This window comes from Pseudoliparis swirei, chromosome 10, assembly GCF_029220125.1.
Source record: "Pseudoliparis swirei isolate HS2019 ecotype Mariana Trench chromosome 10, NWPU_hadal_v1, whole genome shotgun sequence".
Lineage (NCBI taxonomy): Eukaryota > Metazoa > Chordata > Actinopteri > Perciformes > Liparidae > Pseudoliparis > Pseudoliparis swirei.
Window position 1 is genome coordinate 15,823,972 of NC_079397.1, and position 18,843 is coordinate 15,842,814.

At 43.7% G+C, this 18,843-nt stretch overlaps 1 protein-coding gene across 3 annotated transcripts in view; it reads right to left on the reverse strand.

Moving 5' to 3' along the window:
- Positions 1–283: 283 nt before the first annotated feature.
- Positions 284–18,843, reverse strand: part of LOC130200336 (zinc finger protein 287-like) — a 53,083-nt gene continuing 34,523 nt past the window's right edge. Inside the window, exons 1-2 of one of the 3 annotated variants that reach the window (XM_056424544.1) lie at positions 5,822–6,737; positions 284–2,197 (exon numbers count right to left, since the gene is read on the reverse strand). In XM_056424544.1, the coding sequence (XP_056280519.1) occupies positions 1,608–2,197; positions 5,822–6,011 (780 nt within the window). In that variant the 5' untranslated portion in view covers positions 6,012–6,737 and the 3' untranslated portion in view covers positions 284–1,607. The other 2 variants (XR_008832990.1, XM_056424545.1) reach the window with 2 other exon arrangements.

Genomic DNA, 18,843 nt, shown 5'->3' on the forward strand with positions numbered 1-18,843 from the left:
TGCATTCCTGTCGGTCATGTCAAGTTGTTGAAATGCACATAGTTTAGACAGTCCACATTCTGATTCTAAACCTACTGCTATCTGATCTATTGGTCTGTATTCGTCTGGCCCTCCTCTGCGTACTCTGGCGTCAACATAGATTGTCGAGCCAGCTTCTAGGTCAAAAACAACCTTTTCTTTCTGTCCTTTTATCTTCCTCTCTCTCACTGTCTAAAACACATGTTAAGTCGCTCCCTTCCCCCTTTTGAAATAGGATTAATATTAACAGCCGAGACGCGACACGTCCCATCAAAGATGTTTTATTGCGAAGAGCACCACTTCACATTTTTTCCGCGTCTCACTGCAATCTCAACGGCAGCGGGCCAGGTGAAAAAAATAATAAATCTGAACGCGTCTCTGATATTGTTCAGGGGGCGGGGCCACATGGGGACCACTGCTCAGGAGAGGAAAGCTGTCAGTCTGTTTGTGACGGGTTCATCACCATGGTGACCAGTGAACAGGTTCATCACATGCTGACCAGTGGACAGGTTCATCACCATGGTGACCAGTGGGTCTCCAGGACCTTTCCATGACTTTAAACCACATTTCCATGATTAAACATTTTGTGAAAACTCTGTCTATACGTGACAAAGTGAGAAGATGTAGTATTTAAAATAACAATGAGAATTCCAAAGCATACCGTATATATACCGTGTAAATTAACATTTGAATAAAACAAATTTGCATTACTTTATCAAATATTTTGGGATTTTATTTTTTTCAATTACTTTCCTAGGCCTGCTAATAGCCATTTAAAAATGCCATGACTTTTCCAGGTTTTCCATGACCGTACGGACCCTGTTTTGAATAAAGGGTTGAAAATGAAAGTTTTTGTTTTTTTATCCGATTAATTGATTAATCGATAAAATAATCAACAGATTAATCGATTATCAAAATAATCGTTAGTTGCAGCCCTAGTCAAGACTTGCAGAGAAAACTTCTTCAACCTTATCATGAACAACAACAACGTAGCTGAATGAACTTATTTATTCAACCCTCCGGTTTTTAAGTATTTAACCATGTCTCATTTATTTCTGATGATCTTATCTATGCAATAGTGATTTTCTTAAATCACAGAGAAGAGAGAATTTTTTAAAGAAAAATATACCACTAATTTGTTTTTCCAGTGTGGACAGTTGAGTGTCGTTTCAGACTCTGCGCTTGTCTGAATGTTTTACCACAAACTGAACAACTGAATAGTTTCTCTCCAGTGTGGACAGTTGAGTGTCGTTTCAGATTGTGCGCTAGTCTGAATGTTTTACCACAAACTGAACAACTGAATAGTTTCTCTCCTGTTTTGACTCCAGAGTGTCTCTTCGGATGTCTCTTGTGGCCAAAGCTTCCAGAGGAGCTCATTGATGTTTTTCCAGTATTACAGTCCACGTCACTTTCAAGTACTTCATTGTTTTGCAAAGGGTTTAAATGAGACAGAGGTTCCTGAGTCTCCTTCCAATCATTACTGTTATCAGTCTCACATTCAGAGGATTGGGAAGTCTCATCAGCAGTTGGTTGTAAAGGACTATCTGGATCTGATCTGGATCCGTCTTCCTCTCCATCTCTTTCTGTTTTCAAATGTTTTTTTTTTTTAGTGGACTTTGAGAACTGAGCAAATGGGAACTTGATACCAGCCTCCTCCAGCGCTTGAAGCTGCACTCCTTCCTGACTGATCCAGAGTTCCTCCTGTTCCTCTTTAATGTGTGGGGGCCCTGGGTCCTCCAGTTCCTCTTTAATGTGTGGGGGCTCTGGGTCCTCCTGGTCTTCTTTAATGTGTGGGGCTCTGGGTCCTCCAGTTCCTCTTTAATGTGTGGGGGCTCTGGGTCCTCCAGTTCCTCTTTAATGTGTGGGGGCTCTGGGTCCTCCTGGTCTTCTTTAATGTGTGGGGGCTCTGGGTCCTCCAGTTCCTCTTTAATGTGTGGGGGCCCTGGGTCCTCCTGGTCTTCTTTAATGTGTGGGGGCTCTGGGTCCTCCTGGTCCTCCTGTTCCTCTTTAATGTGTGGGGGCCCTGGGTCCTCCTGGTCTTCTTTAATGTGTGGGGGCTCTGGGTCCTCCAAGTCTTCTTTAATGTGTGGGGGCTCTGGGTCTTCCTGGTCCAGACTGGAGCTCCAGTCATGCTGCTCAGAGGGAACCTCTGGTTTAGTCACCAACAGCTGCTGGACGTCTGTGCAGAATAATACAATACATGTATACATCTTAAGGATCTCATATTGAACTGTAATATTCAAGAGGTTTATCAATGAGTGAGGACAGGTTTCTTTAGGGAGAACCTGAAAAAAGAAAAACTGTCATCTGAAAAGTACACCATGTACCTCTGAGGTGTAGTAGCCTACAGTAAAAAGTACAATATGTACCTTTGTGATGTATCATAATAAAAAGTATGAACGTGTTTACATACTGCAGTACAGTACCTGTAACTCTACCTCAGTACATGATGTGAATACTTCCTCCAGAATTGTTTCCGACAGTTTAAAGTTATAAAGAAACATCTTTCCTACCCGTTCTACTCACACCCAGCACCTTGTCACAGGAGGCCTCTGGAACTGTCATTCAGCCAACCGCAAGGCCCATTTCATCTCTGGCTTCGCTATGGAGCAGTCGCTTGACTTCCTGGCTCTCACTGAGACCTGGATCACACGTCTACCCCGGCTGCTCTCTCCTCTGCCTTCTCCTTCAGCCACACACCCAGACCCTCTGGTCGGGGCAGAGCTACAGGTTTACTCATCTCAGCCAAATGGTGTTTCTCTCTCTACCCGCTTCCACTTTCTACCCCACTGACTTTTGAGTTCCATGCTGTGATGGTTACTCACCCGGTTCAACTACACATTGTTGTTCTCTACCGTCCCCCTGGTTCTTTGGGAGATTTCTTGGAAGAGCTAGACGTCCTCCTGTCGAACTTCTCGGAACACGGCCCCCCGCTCATCCTTCTGGGTGACTTGAACATCCAGACAGAAGTCATGTGACCTGTTACTCTTACTGTCTTCCTTTAACCTCACTCAGTCCCTCCCCTCCTACTCACAAAGCCGGCAACCGCCTTGACTACATTTTCACAAGAAGCTGCTCTACCTCTAACCTCACTGTAACCCCTCTCCATGTCTCTGACCACTTCTTCATCTCTTACTCTCTCACTCTCTGGTACTGATAACCCACCCATATCTACAGACTCTGTCCCTCCTCTCTGGCCTCCTCTGTCCTATCTGCTCTCCCCTCAACTGACTCCTTCTCACTCATGCAGCCTAACTCTGCCACAGACACTCTCCTCTCTTCCCCGTCTTCATCTCTTGATTCTCTTTGTCCTTTTAAGACACGACCGGTTCGCAAATCCTCTCCGGCTCCGTGGTCGTCTGACTCGGTGCTCGCCGAGAGAGCCACCTTGCGAGCGACGGAAAGGAAATGGCGCAAATCGAATCAAGCGGAAGACCTGCTCCTCTATCAATCTCCTCTCTCCTCATTCTCTGCAGCCAAAAGCTCGTTCTACCTAACCAAAATTCAGTCTTCCTTCTCTAACCCCAAAAAACTCTTCTCTATCTTTTCCAACCTCCCCCTTCCACCCTTTTACCGAGCCACTTTACAAACAAGATAGACGACATACGCTCCTCCTTTACTAATCCATCTATCACTTCACCAACACCAACTTCTTCTTCATCCCCCTCTCTTTCCTCTTTCACCCCCTTGTCTCCCAATCAAGTTCTTAGCTTGGAGACCAACGCTCGACCGACCACCGTCCCGTCTCACATTCTCCAGGCTATTGCTCCTGACCTCTCACCCATCTTATTAACAGCTCCCTCTCAACTGGCTGTTTCCCTAACTCTCTGAAGGAGGCGAGAGTCAACCCTCTCCTGAAGAAACCCACACTCGACCCGTCTGAAGTCAGCAACTACAGACCGGTCTCTCTTCTTCCTTTTCTTTCCAAAAATCTGGAGCGAGCTATCTTTAACCAAGTGTCCTCCTGTCTCCACAGCAATAACCTTCTCACCAGTCTGGATTCAAGGCCGGCCAATCGACAGACTGCCCTCCTTGCTGTCTGAGCAGCTTCACACTGCTAGAGCAGCCTCTCTCTCCTCTGTCCTTATCCTTCTAGACCTTTCTGCAGCATTTGACACCGTGAACCACCAGATCCTTATCTCTTCTCTTCAGGACCTGGGGATCTCAGGCACTGCACTCGCCCTTTTCTCTTCCTACCTCAACGACCGCACTTACCGGGTAACGTGGAGAGGATCTGTGTCTGATCCTTGTCCTCTCACTACTGGGGTTCCTCAAGGCTCCTCTTCTCTCGGCTCTGTCATTCGTTCGCTGAGGTCACCATTAACAAGACTCAAGTGTAAATTTAATCAAGAAAGTTTCAAATTTGCTTAAAATAAAATCCAAATATTGCCATAATATTAATCATATTTATTTTTTGCTAACTTTAAATTGAATTTATTCAAAATCTACACAGTAATATCTCATGAAAATATTCATGGGCCTAGCAGAGGTCACCATTAACAAGGCTGCAATGTAAGTTTCATCAAGACAGTTTCAGATTTGCTTAAAATAAAATCCAAATATTGCCATAATATTAATAATATTTATTTTTCGCTAACTTTAAATTCAATTTCTTCAAAATCTACACAGTAATATCTCATGAAAATAATCAGGGGCCTAGCTGAGGTCACCATTAACAAGACTGAAGTGTAATTTTAATCAAGAAAGTTTCAAATTTGCTTAAAATAAAATCCAAATATTGCCATATAATTAATAATATTTATTTTTCGCTAAATTTAAATTGAATTTCTTCAAAATCTACACAGTAATATCTCATGAAAATAATCAGGGGCCTAGCTGAGGTCACCATTAACAAGACTCAAGTGTAATTTTAATCAAGAAAGTTTCAAATTTGCTTAAAATAAAATCCAAATATTGCCATAATATTAATAATATTTATTTTTCGCTAACTTTAAATTGAATTTCTTCAAAATCTACACAGTAATATCTCATGAAAATAATCAGGGGCCTAGCTGAGGTCACCATTAACAAGACTCAAGTGTAATTTTAATCAAGAAAGTTTCAAATTTGCTTAAAATAAAATCCAAATATTGCCATAATATTAATATTTATTTTTCGCTAACTTTAAATTGAATTTCTTCAAAATCTACACAGTAATATCTCATGAAAATAATCAGGGGCCTAGCTGAGGTCACCAATAACAAGACTGCAGTGTAATTTTTATCAAGAAAGTTACAGATTTGCTTCAAAGAAATATCAAATATTGGAAATATATTACTATTATTTTCTTTATGAAGTGCTTTCATTTAGAAATCAAACGTCAGAATGTCTTGATTATCTCTGGATGACACCTTGAGGTACTCTACCATGAATCAGAAGTGAAAGTATTTTGTAACAACGCACCATTGTGTTCTAAATCTATTCTGAAATTAGACACCCATTTGAGCATGAATGTGATTTTCTTTAGCTTTTATTTTGAAATTCTAAATCAGAATATCCCAATATTGGAATAATTACTTTCTTTCATTTAATGTCTTCATCACTAATACCATTCATGATTTTTCATCTCTTCATTTAGTTTAATCTATCACTATATCTGTATTTAAAGGCGTGTTTCGTCATATCACGTTCACCGGAAGTTCGCTCTTATTTTGAAAACAGTTTTCACACACTCACACCGTAATGCCTGGTATATACGTGTACTGAAAAAAATCGTGCGGGCTGGCTTGACTGTGTTTTTCGAAGTGGCGGCTGGCTTGACCGCAGTGCTAAATGACACGTGATGTAATGTAACGTAACCAACCTGCTCGTTGTAACCGGACTTCCGGGTTGAACATGGCGTCCAGTCGTTTTCGTTGGCGCTCGTGCTCCTCTTTTAAACTAGTCAGTTCCTCCTCGTGCTCTGCTGTGTCTTCAAACAGCCCACATATCTCTCCAGCAGCCGCAGTCAGTCGCTGGTTCACTAAACATATCAGCTCTGGGACGTTACACATGTTCACGAACTCACGGACAGACGTTTCCTCTGTTAAGCTTCGTGCGTTTGCGGTGGAGATTTAACAGAACTTAGAAGAGTAGAAGGCTTTCTTTAGCCTTTCAATAGGCATAGTTTATTTACCTCCGTTCGTGGCATGACAGATGCGCGAATACTGCTGCCTTCTGCTCCGGTTTCATAATCAATTTTAGTCACATGGAGTCAGGATAAAGGGTCAGTGACGTCACGTCCTGGACGCACTGTAGACAACATTGCCCTCTGCAGGACACAATGAGCAAGGGCGCACATAATAGTACAATATTTAACACCCCCACTCGATCCTAGCTTATTGTGATACATTTTTCACAACAGAATATAAACAAAACAAATATTCTCCCCTTTTGACTTCAATACAAAATAAACAACAATACAATGGCACATTTATGCATCTCTTGCACTTTAAGTGCCAAACAAATACTGAGCAAATTTTTTCAGTTTTAGCTTAGTTGCTGGTTTTGTCATTAGGTCAGCTATCATGTTATCAGTAGGACAATATTCCAAAGATATCCTCCCACTGTTCAGTTTCTCGGATAAAATGATATTTAATATCGATATGTTTGCACCGCTGCCGATTTACCGGATTTCTGGCAAGTGCAATAGCTCCTTGGTTGTCATCATAAACCTTGGTTTGCCCATATTGATAATCATCAATACCCTTGAGTAGCTGTTGTAAATACATACACTCCTGTATGGCTGCCTAAGGCCATGTATTCTGCCTCGCAGGTAGACAGTGCAACTGTTGGTTGTTTCTACTCTTCCATGAAATGAGAGCTTCTCTCACTCAGACTGGCACAGTACCCTGTGGTGCTACGTCTGTCTGTAACCTCTGAGGCTCAGTCTGCATCACTATGTACTATTAGGCCCAGTTTACCTGCGTCATCCTTTTTGAAGCATAATCCACGGTCTGTTGTACCCTTAAGATACCTGAACACATGTTTCACAGTGCTCCAATGCTCTTCACTTGGTTCAGAAAAATGCTGGGAAAGTTTACTGACCACAAAACTCAAATCTGGTCTAGTACATGTAGCCAAATAGATCAGACTTCCTACTGCCTCTCTATACATCCTTGGCTTTTCCATTTTTTCAGCATTTTCTGTGTATTCAAGTTTAGATTCACATGGGGTTTCTCTGACTCTACAATCTTGCATTCCAAATCTGGAAGGATTTTGTTCACATACCTTTCCTGTGACATTGTGACTTGACCTTCTGACTGGTTAAAATCTATACCAAGAAAATTGTTTAATTCCCCAGGTCTTTCATTTAAACCTATCAGTGAGCATCATTTTGACACTTTTCACAACCTCCTCTTTGTTAGCAATTATCAGATCATCAACCCATACAATCAGAATCACTTTTTCGTTTTGTTTTCCTTGTGTATTGACAGTGATCAGCAGGATTTTGTTCAAAACCATTTTCAGTTAGATATGCATGTAACAGAGCATTCCAGTTTCTGCCTGACTGCTTTAGACCATATAGGGACTTCTGTAATTTGCAAACCAACTTTTCTCCAGTTTCTGACTTTTTGACATAACCTTCAGGTTGTTCGCAATAAACCTCACAATCAATGGGTGCATTCAGATATGCAGTTTTCACATCCATTTGGTGTAAAACTAAATCGTCCTGCTGCCTTTTTGCATGACAACTCTAATAGTTGTCATGTCAGCTAGGTGAGAAAGTCTCCTCGTAGTCTATGCCTTGTTTTGGCTGTAACCTCTAGCAACAAATCTTGCCTTATGCTTGTCTGACCCGTCAGTATCACACTTTAGATAGACCCACCTACCCCCCACTGCCTTTTTGCCTAGAGGCAACTGGGTGATCTTGAATGTGTCATTCTCTTCTAGTGACTGCATTTCGTCATTCATTGCATCGATCCACTGCCGTGACTTGGTTGATCCTATGGCCTCCTGGTAATTTTGTGGTATGTCACACACTGCTCTATAACAAGAGTCTACACATGTTATCAGTTGGTCTACTGTATCTTCAGTCTCATAATCCTGTAAGTACTTTGGCTTTCTCCTAGCTCTAGGTGGATTCCTTCTAACCTCACGGTCTACTGTATCTTCAGTCTCATAATCCTGTAAGTACGTTGGCTTTCTCCTAGCTCTAGGTGGATTCCTTCTAGCCTCACTCTTCGTGTCTGGCTGTTCACATTCAGCCACAGAAACATCACCTTGAACACTTTGATCTGATGTATTTTCAATTTTTTCATCAACATTTTCCTCATCGTCAGGAACCCAGGGGTGTACCTCTGTCCTGACATTCAATGTGTGACCCAGGTGTCTGTGTTTCTTTCTCTTTGACTGTCTTGTTTGTGAACTTCAGTAACCTATGTTTTTGGACCTTATCTGTCTCTGAACAGTACACAAGATAAGCTGAACTGTTCTTATCGTATCCGACAAAAATGCCTTGCTCACATCTGGAATCTAACTTCCCCTTCTCTTGTGTGTAAGCAAAACACACAGATCCAAACTTCTTAAGTCTAGACATGTCTGGCTTCTTGCCCGTGAGCATCTCATAAGGCGTTTTCTTTGTGCGATTATTGTAACACCTCAGAAAATCAGAAAGAAATCAGAAACAGGTTTATTGCCAAAGAATGTTTTCACAAACAAACGAGGAACTTTTTTTGGCGGAAGGTGCAAGAGTCGCGCACCAAGACACCGAGGCGCCGTCATGCGCCATCTAGGAAAGGGTGGATGAAAGATGACAGCATAACATGAGGAAGAGAGGCGAAAGAAAAAGCCACCCCCGACTATGCCGAGAGGTACAGTGTGGGAGCAGGAGAAACAAAACACCATTGCACATAAGCACATACATCTTAGACATGACTTGCGACGAGTAGGAAGGGGAGGGAGGTAATCCAAAGACTGGGCGATAGCCCCGTCATTGGGGGCAGAAGGTAACCAGCACCGACAAGCAGCCAGCCGGGTCTTCGCCGTCACGGCGCGGCGACGAGACCCGTCCTGTCTTACTGGGGGGGCAAAGCAGGCGAAGGCGTGGGATGGGGGTAGTGAGTGCTTTTTCAGTGTGATGGTTGTGTGTGTAAGTGGCCTGATGTATCGTCCTCCCCCAGTCCACAACAGACAAAGTTCTCAGTCCACAAGATGGTCGTTGCCATGGAGATGGCCTTGAAGGGTCCTGGGGAGAAAACAACCACAGGTGTCTGTGGATAGGGGAAGGAATGAGAGTCTCGCTTCAGTGATCTTCGGGGAAGTTGTTGTACCAGACACGGCCGTGGCCACGGCCCGTCCTGGTAGAGGGAGCCGAAGCAGATAAGATTGGGATTGTTTGGTCTTCCAGTAGCTGCAATTCAATTTTGCACCACTATTCCTCCACTTTCCTCCCGTTTGCCAATAGGATTTCAAATCGATCCAATTTCATTTGCAGAGCGTCAGCTTCTCCACGATGTTGTCATTCTGACGGTTTAATGCCAAAGTCTGAGTGCCAACAACTCTGCCCAACGTCATGTCGGGCAGCCTTAGGGGCTTTTAACGGCTGTCACCGTTTCCTTAATTTTCCGATAAACCAGGGCAGCGCCAAATCCAAACAGCAGAAATCCTGTAATCCAAGTTCGAATAGGTAGATGTCTTCGTCCTCCACGGAAAGGGCTGCCAGGCACACGACACGTCCATCGTGTAACCAGCTGCAACGTCCGGCAGGACAGGCAGGTTCCCCAAACCCGAGCTTCGTCGAGAAGATGGTGTCAGTGCGTTTAAGGACCAGTTGATTACGTCCATGGTTTTAGTTCAAGACGATGCGGAGAGAGTCTCTCAAGTATAGAGACAGACAAGACATGACGAGAGAAGCCAAGCAGGGAGGGGAAGGTCATGGGGAGGAGAGGGAGAGAAAAATGCGACCGCCTTCGTCGAGAGCCAAATCCATACCTGTTTCTCACATATGCTGCCGTCTGTACAGCATAATTCCACAGTGTATCTGGCAACTTACTGTCCAACAGCATACATCTGCCCATTTCATAGAGGGTTCGCCAACCTCTCTCTGCTGTGCCGTTTTGGTGAGGTGAATAGGGTGCAGATGTCTCATGCCTAATCCTATTTTTGATTAACAGTGATTGGAATTCTCTGCTAGTAAATTCACCTCCGTTGTCTGAACGTAAACACTTTACTTTTCCATAAGGTGCTGAGTCTGCCAAGAACCTCTCTGTGGCATGTATTGCATCACTTTTGGATTTAAGAAAATAAACTGTTATGCACCAATAGTCGTCTGTAAAAGACTGTGCATATTTGTGCCCTTCTAAACTTGGGGTTCTCATGGGACCGGCTAAATCAGTGTGGACCAGCTGTAGAGGTTCTGTAGCCTTTCTGTCTGGCTCCCTATTCCTTGTCTGGGTGAATTTCCCTTTAGTACAAATTTCACACAGCTGTGCTGGCCTGACTGCACTGCCTCTAATCTCCATGCCTTTTACCACACCCAGTAACTTTTGTACATCCCCATAATTACAATGTCCCAAAATCTCATGCCAAGTTTGCATTACATTTGTCAACATTTTTCTGAACAGTTGGCAAGTAAAACAGATTACCACTTTCATGGAGGTCAAAACGGTTGTTACCACTCTTGGTGATCATGTGGCAGTCCCCCTTCTTGAAAGTCACTGTCGCTCCTTCATTTGTAGCTCTTGCCACTGAGAAAATGTCGTGTGGATACGTCGGCATATACAGTGCCTCATGCAGCTGTGCTCTTTGTTGACGTCCATTGTTGTCTAGCAGGTAGATCATCGCCGTCCCTCTGCGTTGCGCCATCCCGCTGCATTTCGTCCCATCTGCCAGCTCGATTGAATGACTGTCGGGCTGGAATGTGTTGTCGAAGCTTTTGAACTTGGCGATGTCGTTCACTATGTGGGATGTCGCTCCGGCGTCGACCATGATGCCTTTCTTCTTCACATTGGCTGATGGCCTCTCGCTGTTTGCCTGCTTGGCCATGAAGCAATAATCCTCGCCGTTGTCCTCTTCTTCCTCTGCAACCTTCCTGGCTCCGTCTCCTCTTCCCTTTTTCCTGCACAGGAATCTGTGTGTGTGTTACTCCTGCAGTGACTGCACCACACTTTCTGTGTGCACTTGCTTCTAATGTGTCCTTTTTCTCCACACTTGTAACAAGTCACTGAAGTCAGAGTGACTTCTTCATTCTTCCTGTGTGTCTGGGTGCCTTGTCTACTTTGCCTTGTGTTACTCTTCATCACACAGTTTATAGATCCAGTCGCCCTCATCTTCTCAGATTCCTCATAGACCCTCAGTCTTCTCTTAAAGTCTTTCAATGTAACATCGTCCTCGTTCTGTGTTACATGGACAGCCAGGGGCCTGAATGAATCTGGCAATCCATTCAAAATGGTGGCTACAAGCAGCCCATCACTCATGTTCTCTCCTGCATCACGTAGAGCTGCAATTATATTCTCAGCTCTTATCATATAATCCGTGACAGTTTCATTGTCTGCCATTTGTATGGTGGTCAATGATGTGTACATGTTTAGAATCCTTGGCTTGCTTTTTCCTGAATAGTGCTCTCTCAATAATGTCAGGGCTTTCCTTCCATCCTCGGCGGCATCATGTCTTATCAATGACAGGCTGTTATCATCCAGGGCATTCACTAACTGTGCATAACAGTCTTCATTTTTCCCTGGATCTGCAGCTAAAGCGGCTTCACCCGTGGGCACTCTCAATATAGTCTCTTTTAGTTTCAGAATGTGCAGACGGCTCAGGAATCGCGTCTCCCACAGATCATACTTAACTTCGTTTCCGTCAAATAGAATCTGCTGGGGTGTTCCTGCTCCAGCCATCCTTCAACGTTATATCCACGCTAACACGTCCTCTCTTCATACAGTTTCACTGTCTCCAAACACCGGCATTTCCTGGGCCCATAACCTGTTAAGCTTCGTGCGTTTGCGGTGGAGATTTAACAGAACTTAGAAGAGTAGAAGGCTTTCTTTAGCCTTTCAATAGGCATAGTTTATTTACCTCCGTTCGTGGCATGACAGATGCGCCAATACTGCTGCCTTCTGCTCCGGTTTCATAATAAATCTTAGTCACATGGAGTCAGGATATAGGGTCAGTGACGTCACGTCCTGGACGCACTGTAGACAACATTGCCCTCTGCAGGACACAATGAGCAAGGGCGCACATAATAGTACAATATTTAACACGCGCTGCGACGGCCGAGTTCCGGCTCCGTCTACTTCCGGTCGGCTCCGTTCTTCTTCTTCTTCTGAAATTTGTTGGCGGATGGCATCCAGTGAACGGTGCATTTCCGCCACCTACTGTAGTGGAGTGTGGACCAGAGTACCCTATCCCCTTACAAAACCAAACAAACAAAACCAAACCCAACAAAATAACCACAAAACAAAATCAATAAAACAAAACAAAAGGGAGATTCAAAATGTCAGTGCTTTAAATTCTATTGCTTAATCCTGTTTCTTTCAAATATTGTAATACCCGTCTATTACATGCGTTAATGAGGAACAGAGGTAGAGATATGGCTGTTTGTTTGATGTGACATGCGCGATGCTAAAGCAGTTTGCAGCAATGTGCTGTAGCTTTTATCTAAAGTTCATGAAAGCATTATCTCCAGAGCTCCTTCCAGCAGATGTTTTTTTAAATAATGGCAGCCATAAAAGTAAGGCAAAAAATAACAAGGCTGGATCGGCTCCCTGCAGCTTCACAACACATGCACGCAACATTTTCGGGAATTTCATTATTCTGCTTATCCTTCCGGATTCGTTTCCAGCTTATCTTGCATGAAAATGTTTTACTCGAAATATATCCACTGTCCCTGGAACATCTCAGGTACGACCACCTTTCAGGGCGCGGAGGAGAGCCGGCATGGCCCACTCCATTTTCATCCAGCTTCTTCAGCTGTGTGGCTTTTTTCCATTCTACGTTAAAACTGGAAAACAAAACCTTGTGAGCTGTGACGCTTTACGGGAGCCTGACCGGACCACTAATGTTCAACAATACATCGCCAGGAATATCATGTTGTCATCTTACAAAAATGTAAACATAAATTCCAAAAATAAGTTAAAGGATAATTTCCTATACCTTTCAATTCAGTTTATTTTATACAGCCAAATATCAAAAATGTACAAATGTGCCTCAGAAGGCTTTAAAATCTGCACACATAAAACATCCCTGACCTTTGACCTCACATCAGAGTAAAGTGTGATGGAGAGATGTAAATTCATCCATAAGGAGAGAGAGAAGAGGAGAGAGGAGCTCAGTGTTTCCTAAACGTCCCCCAGCAGCTTATCAGCCTATAGCAGCATCTCTAGGTCTGGACCAGGTGAACCTGATTCAGCTCTAACTATAAGACTATAAAGAGGATAGCTGTTATCATGTGTAATAGTCTGGACACTTTTATTTAAAATTCCTTCTGAAAACAAGGGGAATACAGTATAACTTATGTATCTACTGTTGTGTAAATGTCTTTGCATTCTGTTTTTGCCCACTGGGGGCAGAAACAAACTGAAAAACAACATCTGACATTATCATACCTTATGAAGTTGTACAATGTCCGTTATTGTTGTCTATACTTGTGCATGTTGTGCTATTTATCGTATGTATTGTGATTCACTTTGTTTTAATCAACTTGTTAAGCCGTAGGAAAAAAAATCCATATTCTTGGACACTAAAGATTATAGTTTGCCTTTTGACCAGGTGGCGACCACCGGGCCTGAAAGACAAGGTGGAAGTGCCTTGAACTTGCATTCTCTTTCCTGGCCACCAGGGGGCCAAGTCTGATTGTAAAGAACAGATGACTTCTTCCTTCTTGATTTATTCCCTCAGTAAACATTGTTACACAAGTTTATGTTGTCATGGCTTGGCTCTCAGCCACAACAAACGCACGATGGAGACGGTGGCGCGAGTAGAAAAAAAGAGAAGTTTTATTCCACCGCTACAGGATAACAACACCGGCGGAAACACAATTCATAGGCCGGAGGTCAGCTGTTCCTGGCTGCTCCTCGTCCTACATCCTCTGGCCAGAGAGGGGGAGACTGCAGCCCTCCTCAGGTCCTTTATGGAGATCCTGATTGGATTGAGAGCACCTGGGGAGAGGCTGCACCTGGAGACAATCAGGGAGAGAGAAGCACACACACACCCACACCCCAGCAGAGACAGTGAGGCAGAGGTCGTCACACCCCCCCCCTTAAAGTCGGTGTCCCCAGGACCACCGGCATCTGCAACCAACCCTATCCCAAACCAAAAAGCAATACTTAGTGCCATGGGGCCCGTGACAGCGCGTCAGCAATAACATTGTCGGACCCCCTAATGTGCCTAACATCAAGGTTGTAAGCCTGAAGAAACAAAGACCACCTCGTCAGTCTTTGGTTGGGACACTTCATTGAATGTAAAAAGGTCAGGGGATTGTGATCTGTGTAAACCAAAATTGGTCCTCCTGCTCCCACATTCAATTCAATTCAGTTTATTTGTATAGCCCAATTTCACAAATTACAAATTTGTCTCGGAGTGCTTTACAATCTGTACACATAGACATCCCTGCCCCAAAACCTCACATCGGACCAGGAAAAACTCCCAAATAACCCTTCAGGGGGAAAAAAAGGGAAGAAACCTGGAGGAGAGCAACAGAGGAGGATCCCTCTCCAGGATGGACAGATGCAATAGATGTAATGTGTACAGAAGGACAGATTTAGAGTTAAAATACATTCAATGAATATGACAGAGTGTATGAATAGTTCATAGTAGGCATATTCCACGATGGAGAGCTCCACGATCCATCAGGCAGATGGCGGTGGGGAGGAGGTGGGCGGAGTCTCAACAGTGGGCGGAGTCTCAACAGGACAGTGGCGTAGTCATGAGCAGGAATTCCACGACCCAGGCGATCCATCAGGCAGATGGGATCTATGCCGTCTCATAGGGTCCGATGACCCCATGAGACGTAAAGTCAAAAGGACTTCCGGGAGAAAGCAGAGTTAGTAACGTGTGATTGAGAGATGAAAATTCATCCTTAAGGAGAGAAAAAGAGGAGATAGGTACTCAGTGCATCCTAAAACGTCCCCGGCAGCTATAAGCCTATAGCAGCATATCAAGGGGCTGGACCAGGGCAAACCTGATTCAGCCCTAACTATAAGCTCTGTCAAAGAGGAAGGTCTTAAGTCTACTCTTAAACGAGGTGACTGTGTCTGCCTCCCGGACTGAAATTGGAAGCTGGTTCCATAAAGAGGAGCTTGATAACTAAAGGCTCTGGCTCCCATTCTACTTTTTAAGACTCTAGGAACTACAAGTAGTCCGCATTTAGTGAGCGTAGCTCTCTAGTGGGCAATATGGTACGACAAGCTCCTTAAGATATGATGGAGCATCACCAATCAAGGCTTTGTAGGTTAAGAGAAGAATTTTAAAAGTGATTCTTGATTTTACTGGGAGCCAGTGCAGAGCAGCTAGTGCAGGAGTGATGTGATCTCTTTTCTTAGTTTTAGTGAGAACACGAGCTGCAGCATTCTGGATCAACTGGAGGGACCTAAGAGATTTATTAGAGCAGCCTGCTAATAAGGAGTTGCAGTAATCCAGTCTCGAAGTAACGAGCGTGAACCAATTTTTCTGCATCTTTTGAGACAAGATGTGCCTGATTTTGAAATATTACGTAGATGAAAGAATGCAGTCCTTGAGATTTGCTTTACGTGGGAGTTAAAGGACAAGTCCCGATCAAAGATAACGCCAAGATTCTTTACAGTGGTGTTGGATGCCAGGGCAATGCCGTCTACAGAATCCACATCACCAGATAATTGATCTCTGAGGTGCTCAGGGCCGATTAAAATTACTTGGTTTTGTCTGAGTTTAACATCAAGTTGCAGGTCATCCATGTTTTTATGCCTTTAAGACATGCTTGAATTTTACAGAGTTGGTTGCTCTCCTCTGGTTTTATCGATAAATATAGTTGAGTGTCATCTGCATAACAATGAAAGTTTATGGAGTGTTTCCTGATAATATTGCCCAAAGGAAGCATGTATAAGGTAAATAAAATTGGTCCAAGCACAGAACCTTGTGGAACTCCGTGATTAACGTTGGTGGTTATCGGCGTCATCGTTTACAAATACAAACTGAGATCGATCTGATAAATAGGATTTAAACCAAATTAGTGCCGTGCCTGAAATGCCAATCGACTGCTCCAGTCTCTGTAACAGGATGTCATGGTCAATGGTGTCGAATGCAGCACTAAGGTCTAACAAGACCAGGACAGAGAGGAGTCCTTTATCTGCTGCCATTAAGAGGTCATTTGTAATTTTCACCAGTGCCGTCTCGGTGCTGTGGTGTTTTCTAAATCCTGATTGAAATTTCTCAAATAAACTATTATGATGTAGAAAGTCGCACAACTGATTTGCGACCACTTTCTCAAGGATCTTGGAGAGGAAGGGAGGTTAGAGATCGGTCTGTAGTTAGCCAATACCTCTGGATCCAGAGTGGGCTTCTTCAGGAGAGGTTTAATAACAGCCACCTTGAAGGAGTGTGGTACGTGGCCTGTTAGCAGAGACACATTGATAATATCTAATAGAGAGCCAATTAAAGGCAAAACGTCTTTAAGCAGCCTCGTCGGGATGGGGTCCAAGAGACAGGTAGGCGTGTTGGTAGAAACCGTTGAAAATAATTGGTCACGGTTGATAGGAGAAAATCCTCAAATATACACCAGGGCATACAGCGGTTTCAAGGCCATTCCACTTGAGGACAGATTGGCACTGGTTATGGGCAGAGATTATTAATCTTGTCCCTAATAGTTAAAATCTTTTCATTAAAGAAGTTCATAAAGTCATTACCACTAAGGTTTATAGGAATGCTCGGCTCACAGAGCTGTGACTCTGTCAGCCTGGCTACAGTGCTGAAGAGAAACCTGGGGTTGTTTTATTTTTCTATTATTGATGAGTAATAGGCTGCTCTGGCATTACGGAGGGCCTTCTTATATGTTTTAAGACTATCTCGCCAAACTAAGCGGGATTCTTGAGATTAGTTGAGCGCCATATGCGTTCAAGCTTTTGTGACGTTTGCTTCAGTTTGCGGGTCTGAGGGTTATACCAGGGAGCAAACCTCCTCTTCCTCACTGTCTTCTTCTTCAGAGGGGCTATCGAGTCCAGTGTCATTCTCAGTGAGCCTGTGGCACTATCAACAAGATGATCAATCTGGGACGGACTAAAGTTAGACCAGGAGTCCTCTGTTATATTGAGACGTGGTATCGAATCAAATACAGAAGGAATCGCTTCTTTAAATTTAGCTACAGCACTGTCAGTTAGACATCTGGTGTAGAAACTTTTGACTAACGGAGTACACTCCGGTAGTATAAATTCAAAAGTTATGAGGTTGTGGTCTGACAGAAGAGGATTCTGTGGGAAGACGTTCAAATGCTCAATGTCAACGCCATAAGTAAGAACAAGATCAAGCGTGTGGCCAAAGCTGTGAGTGGGTTTCTGTTCTCTGACAGAAGCCAATCGAGTCCAACAAGGAGATGAATGCAGTACTAAGGCAATCATTATCAACATCCACATGGATATTAAAATCTCCAACAATAATAACTTTATCGGTTTTAAGAACCAAACTTGATATTAATTCTGAGAATTCAGATATAAACTCTGAATATGGACCTGGTGGCCGGTACAGAATCACAAATCGAATTGGCTGTAGTGTTTTCCAGGTTGGATGTGAAAGACTAAGAACAAGGCTTTCAAATGAGGTGTAGTGTAATTTTGGTTGAGGATTAATTAATAGGCTCGATTCAAAGATGGCTGCTACTCCACCTCCTCGACCGGTGCCTCGAGGAATGTGAGTATTAATATGACTTGGAGTCGATTCATTCAGGCAGACATATTCTTCATGGCTCAGCCAGGTTTCAGTTAGGCAACATAAATCAATGTGATTATCTGATATTAAATCATTCAGTAACACAGCTTTAGATGACAGAGATCGAATATTTAGGAGACCACATTTAATAGACCTATTTTGTTGCACTGCTGAAATAATGGTGTTAACTTGTATAAGGTTATTGTGTACGACTCCTCTTCTGCTTACTTTTGATTTATTTAATTGAAGTGGCGTGGGACAGACACAGTCTCTACTCTAAAGTCAAGGGTGGGTAACTGCTCGAATGGAAGAGCAGAGAAGGGTGTTAAACTACAACTCTGCTCCCGGTTCCTGATCTGAACCCTGGGTTGTCATAGATTAAGTCCGGTGATCAACTTGGTCATATTCGCAGAAATGAGACGCGCTCCGTCCAACGTGGGATGAATGCCGTCTCTCCTCATCAGATCAGGTTTTCCCCAGAAAGTCTTCCAGTTGTCTACGTAGCCCACATATACAGTGAAATGCTGCAACGCGCAAATGAGTGCTAACGCTTCCTTCTCAATAACCGAATAATTCCGTTGGTAGCTGTTAAGTTTCTTTGAAAAGAAACTGACGGGTCTCTCCACCCCCCCCCCCCCCCCCCTTGTCAAGCTGGAGCAGAACCGCACCGATTCCCACTTGGCTTGCATCTACTTGGAGACTAAAAGGACGATCAAAACATGGAGCCGCTAACGCCTGAGAGGAGCACAATAGAGCCTTAACCCTATCAAACGCTCTCTGACAGTCAACCGACCAAGTATATTTTCCCTTAGCCCCAAGAAGTTCAGTCAAAGGAAACACTGTACTGGAAAAATGTTCACAGAACCTCCTGTAGTAACCCACCATACCCAAAAATCTCTGGAGTTCCTTTTTGGTTGTGGGCTGTGGGTATTCAGATATTGCTCTGACCTTGGCCAGAACTGGAGCCACACAACCCTGACCTACCACATGGCCTAGATATGTCACTGTTGCCTT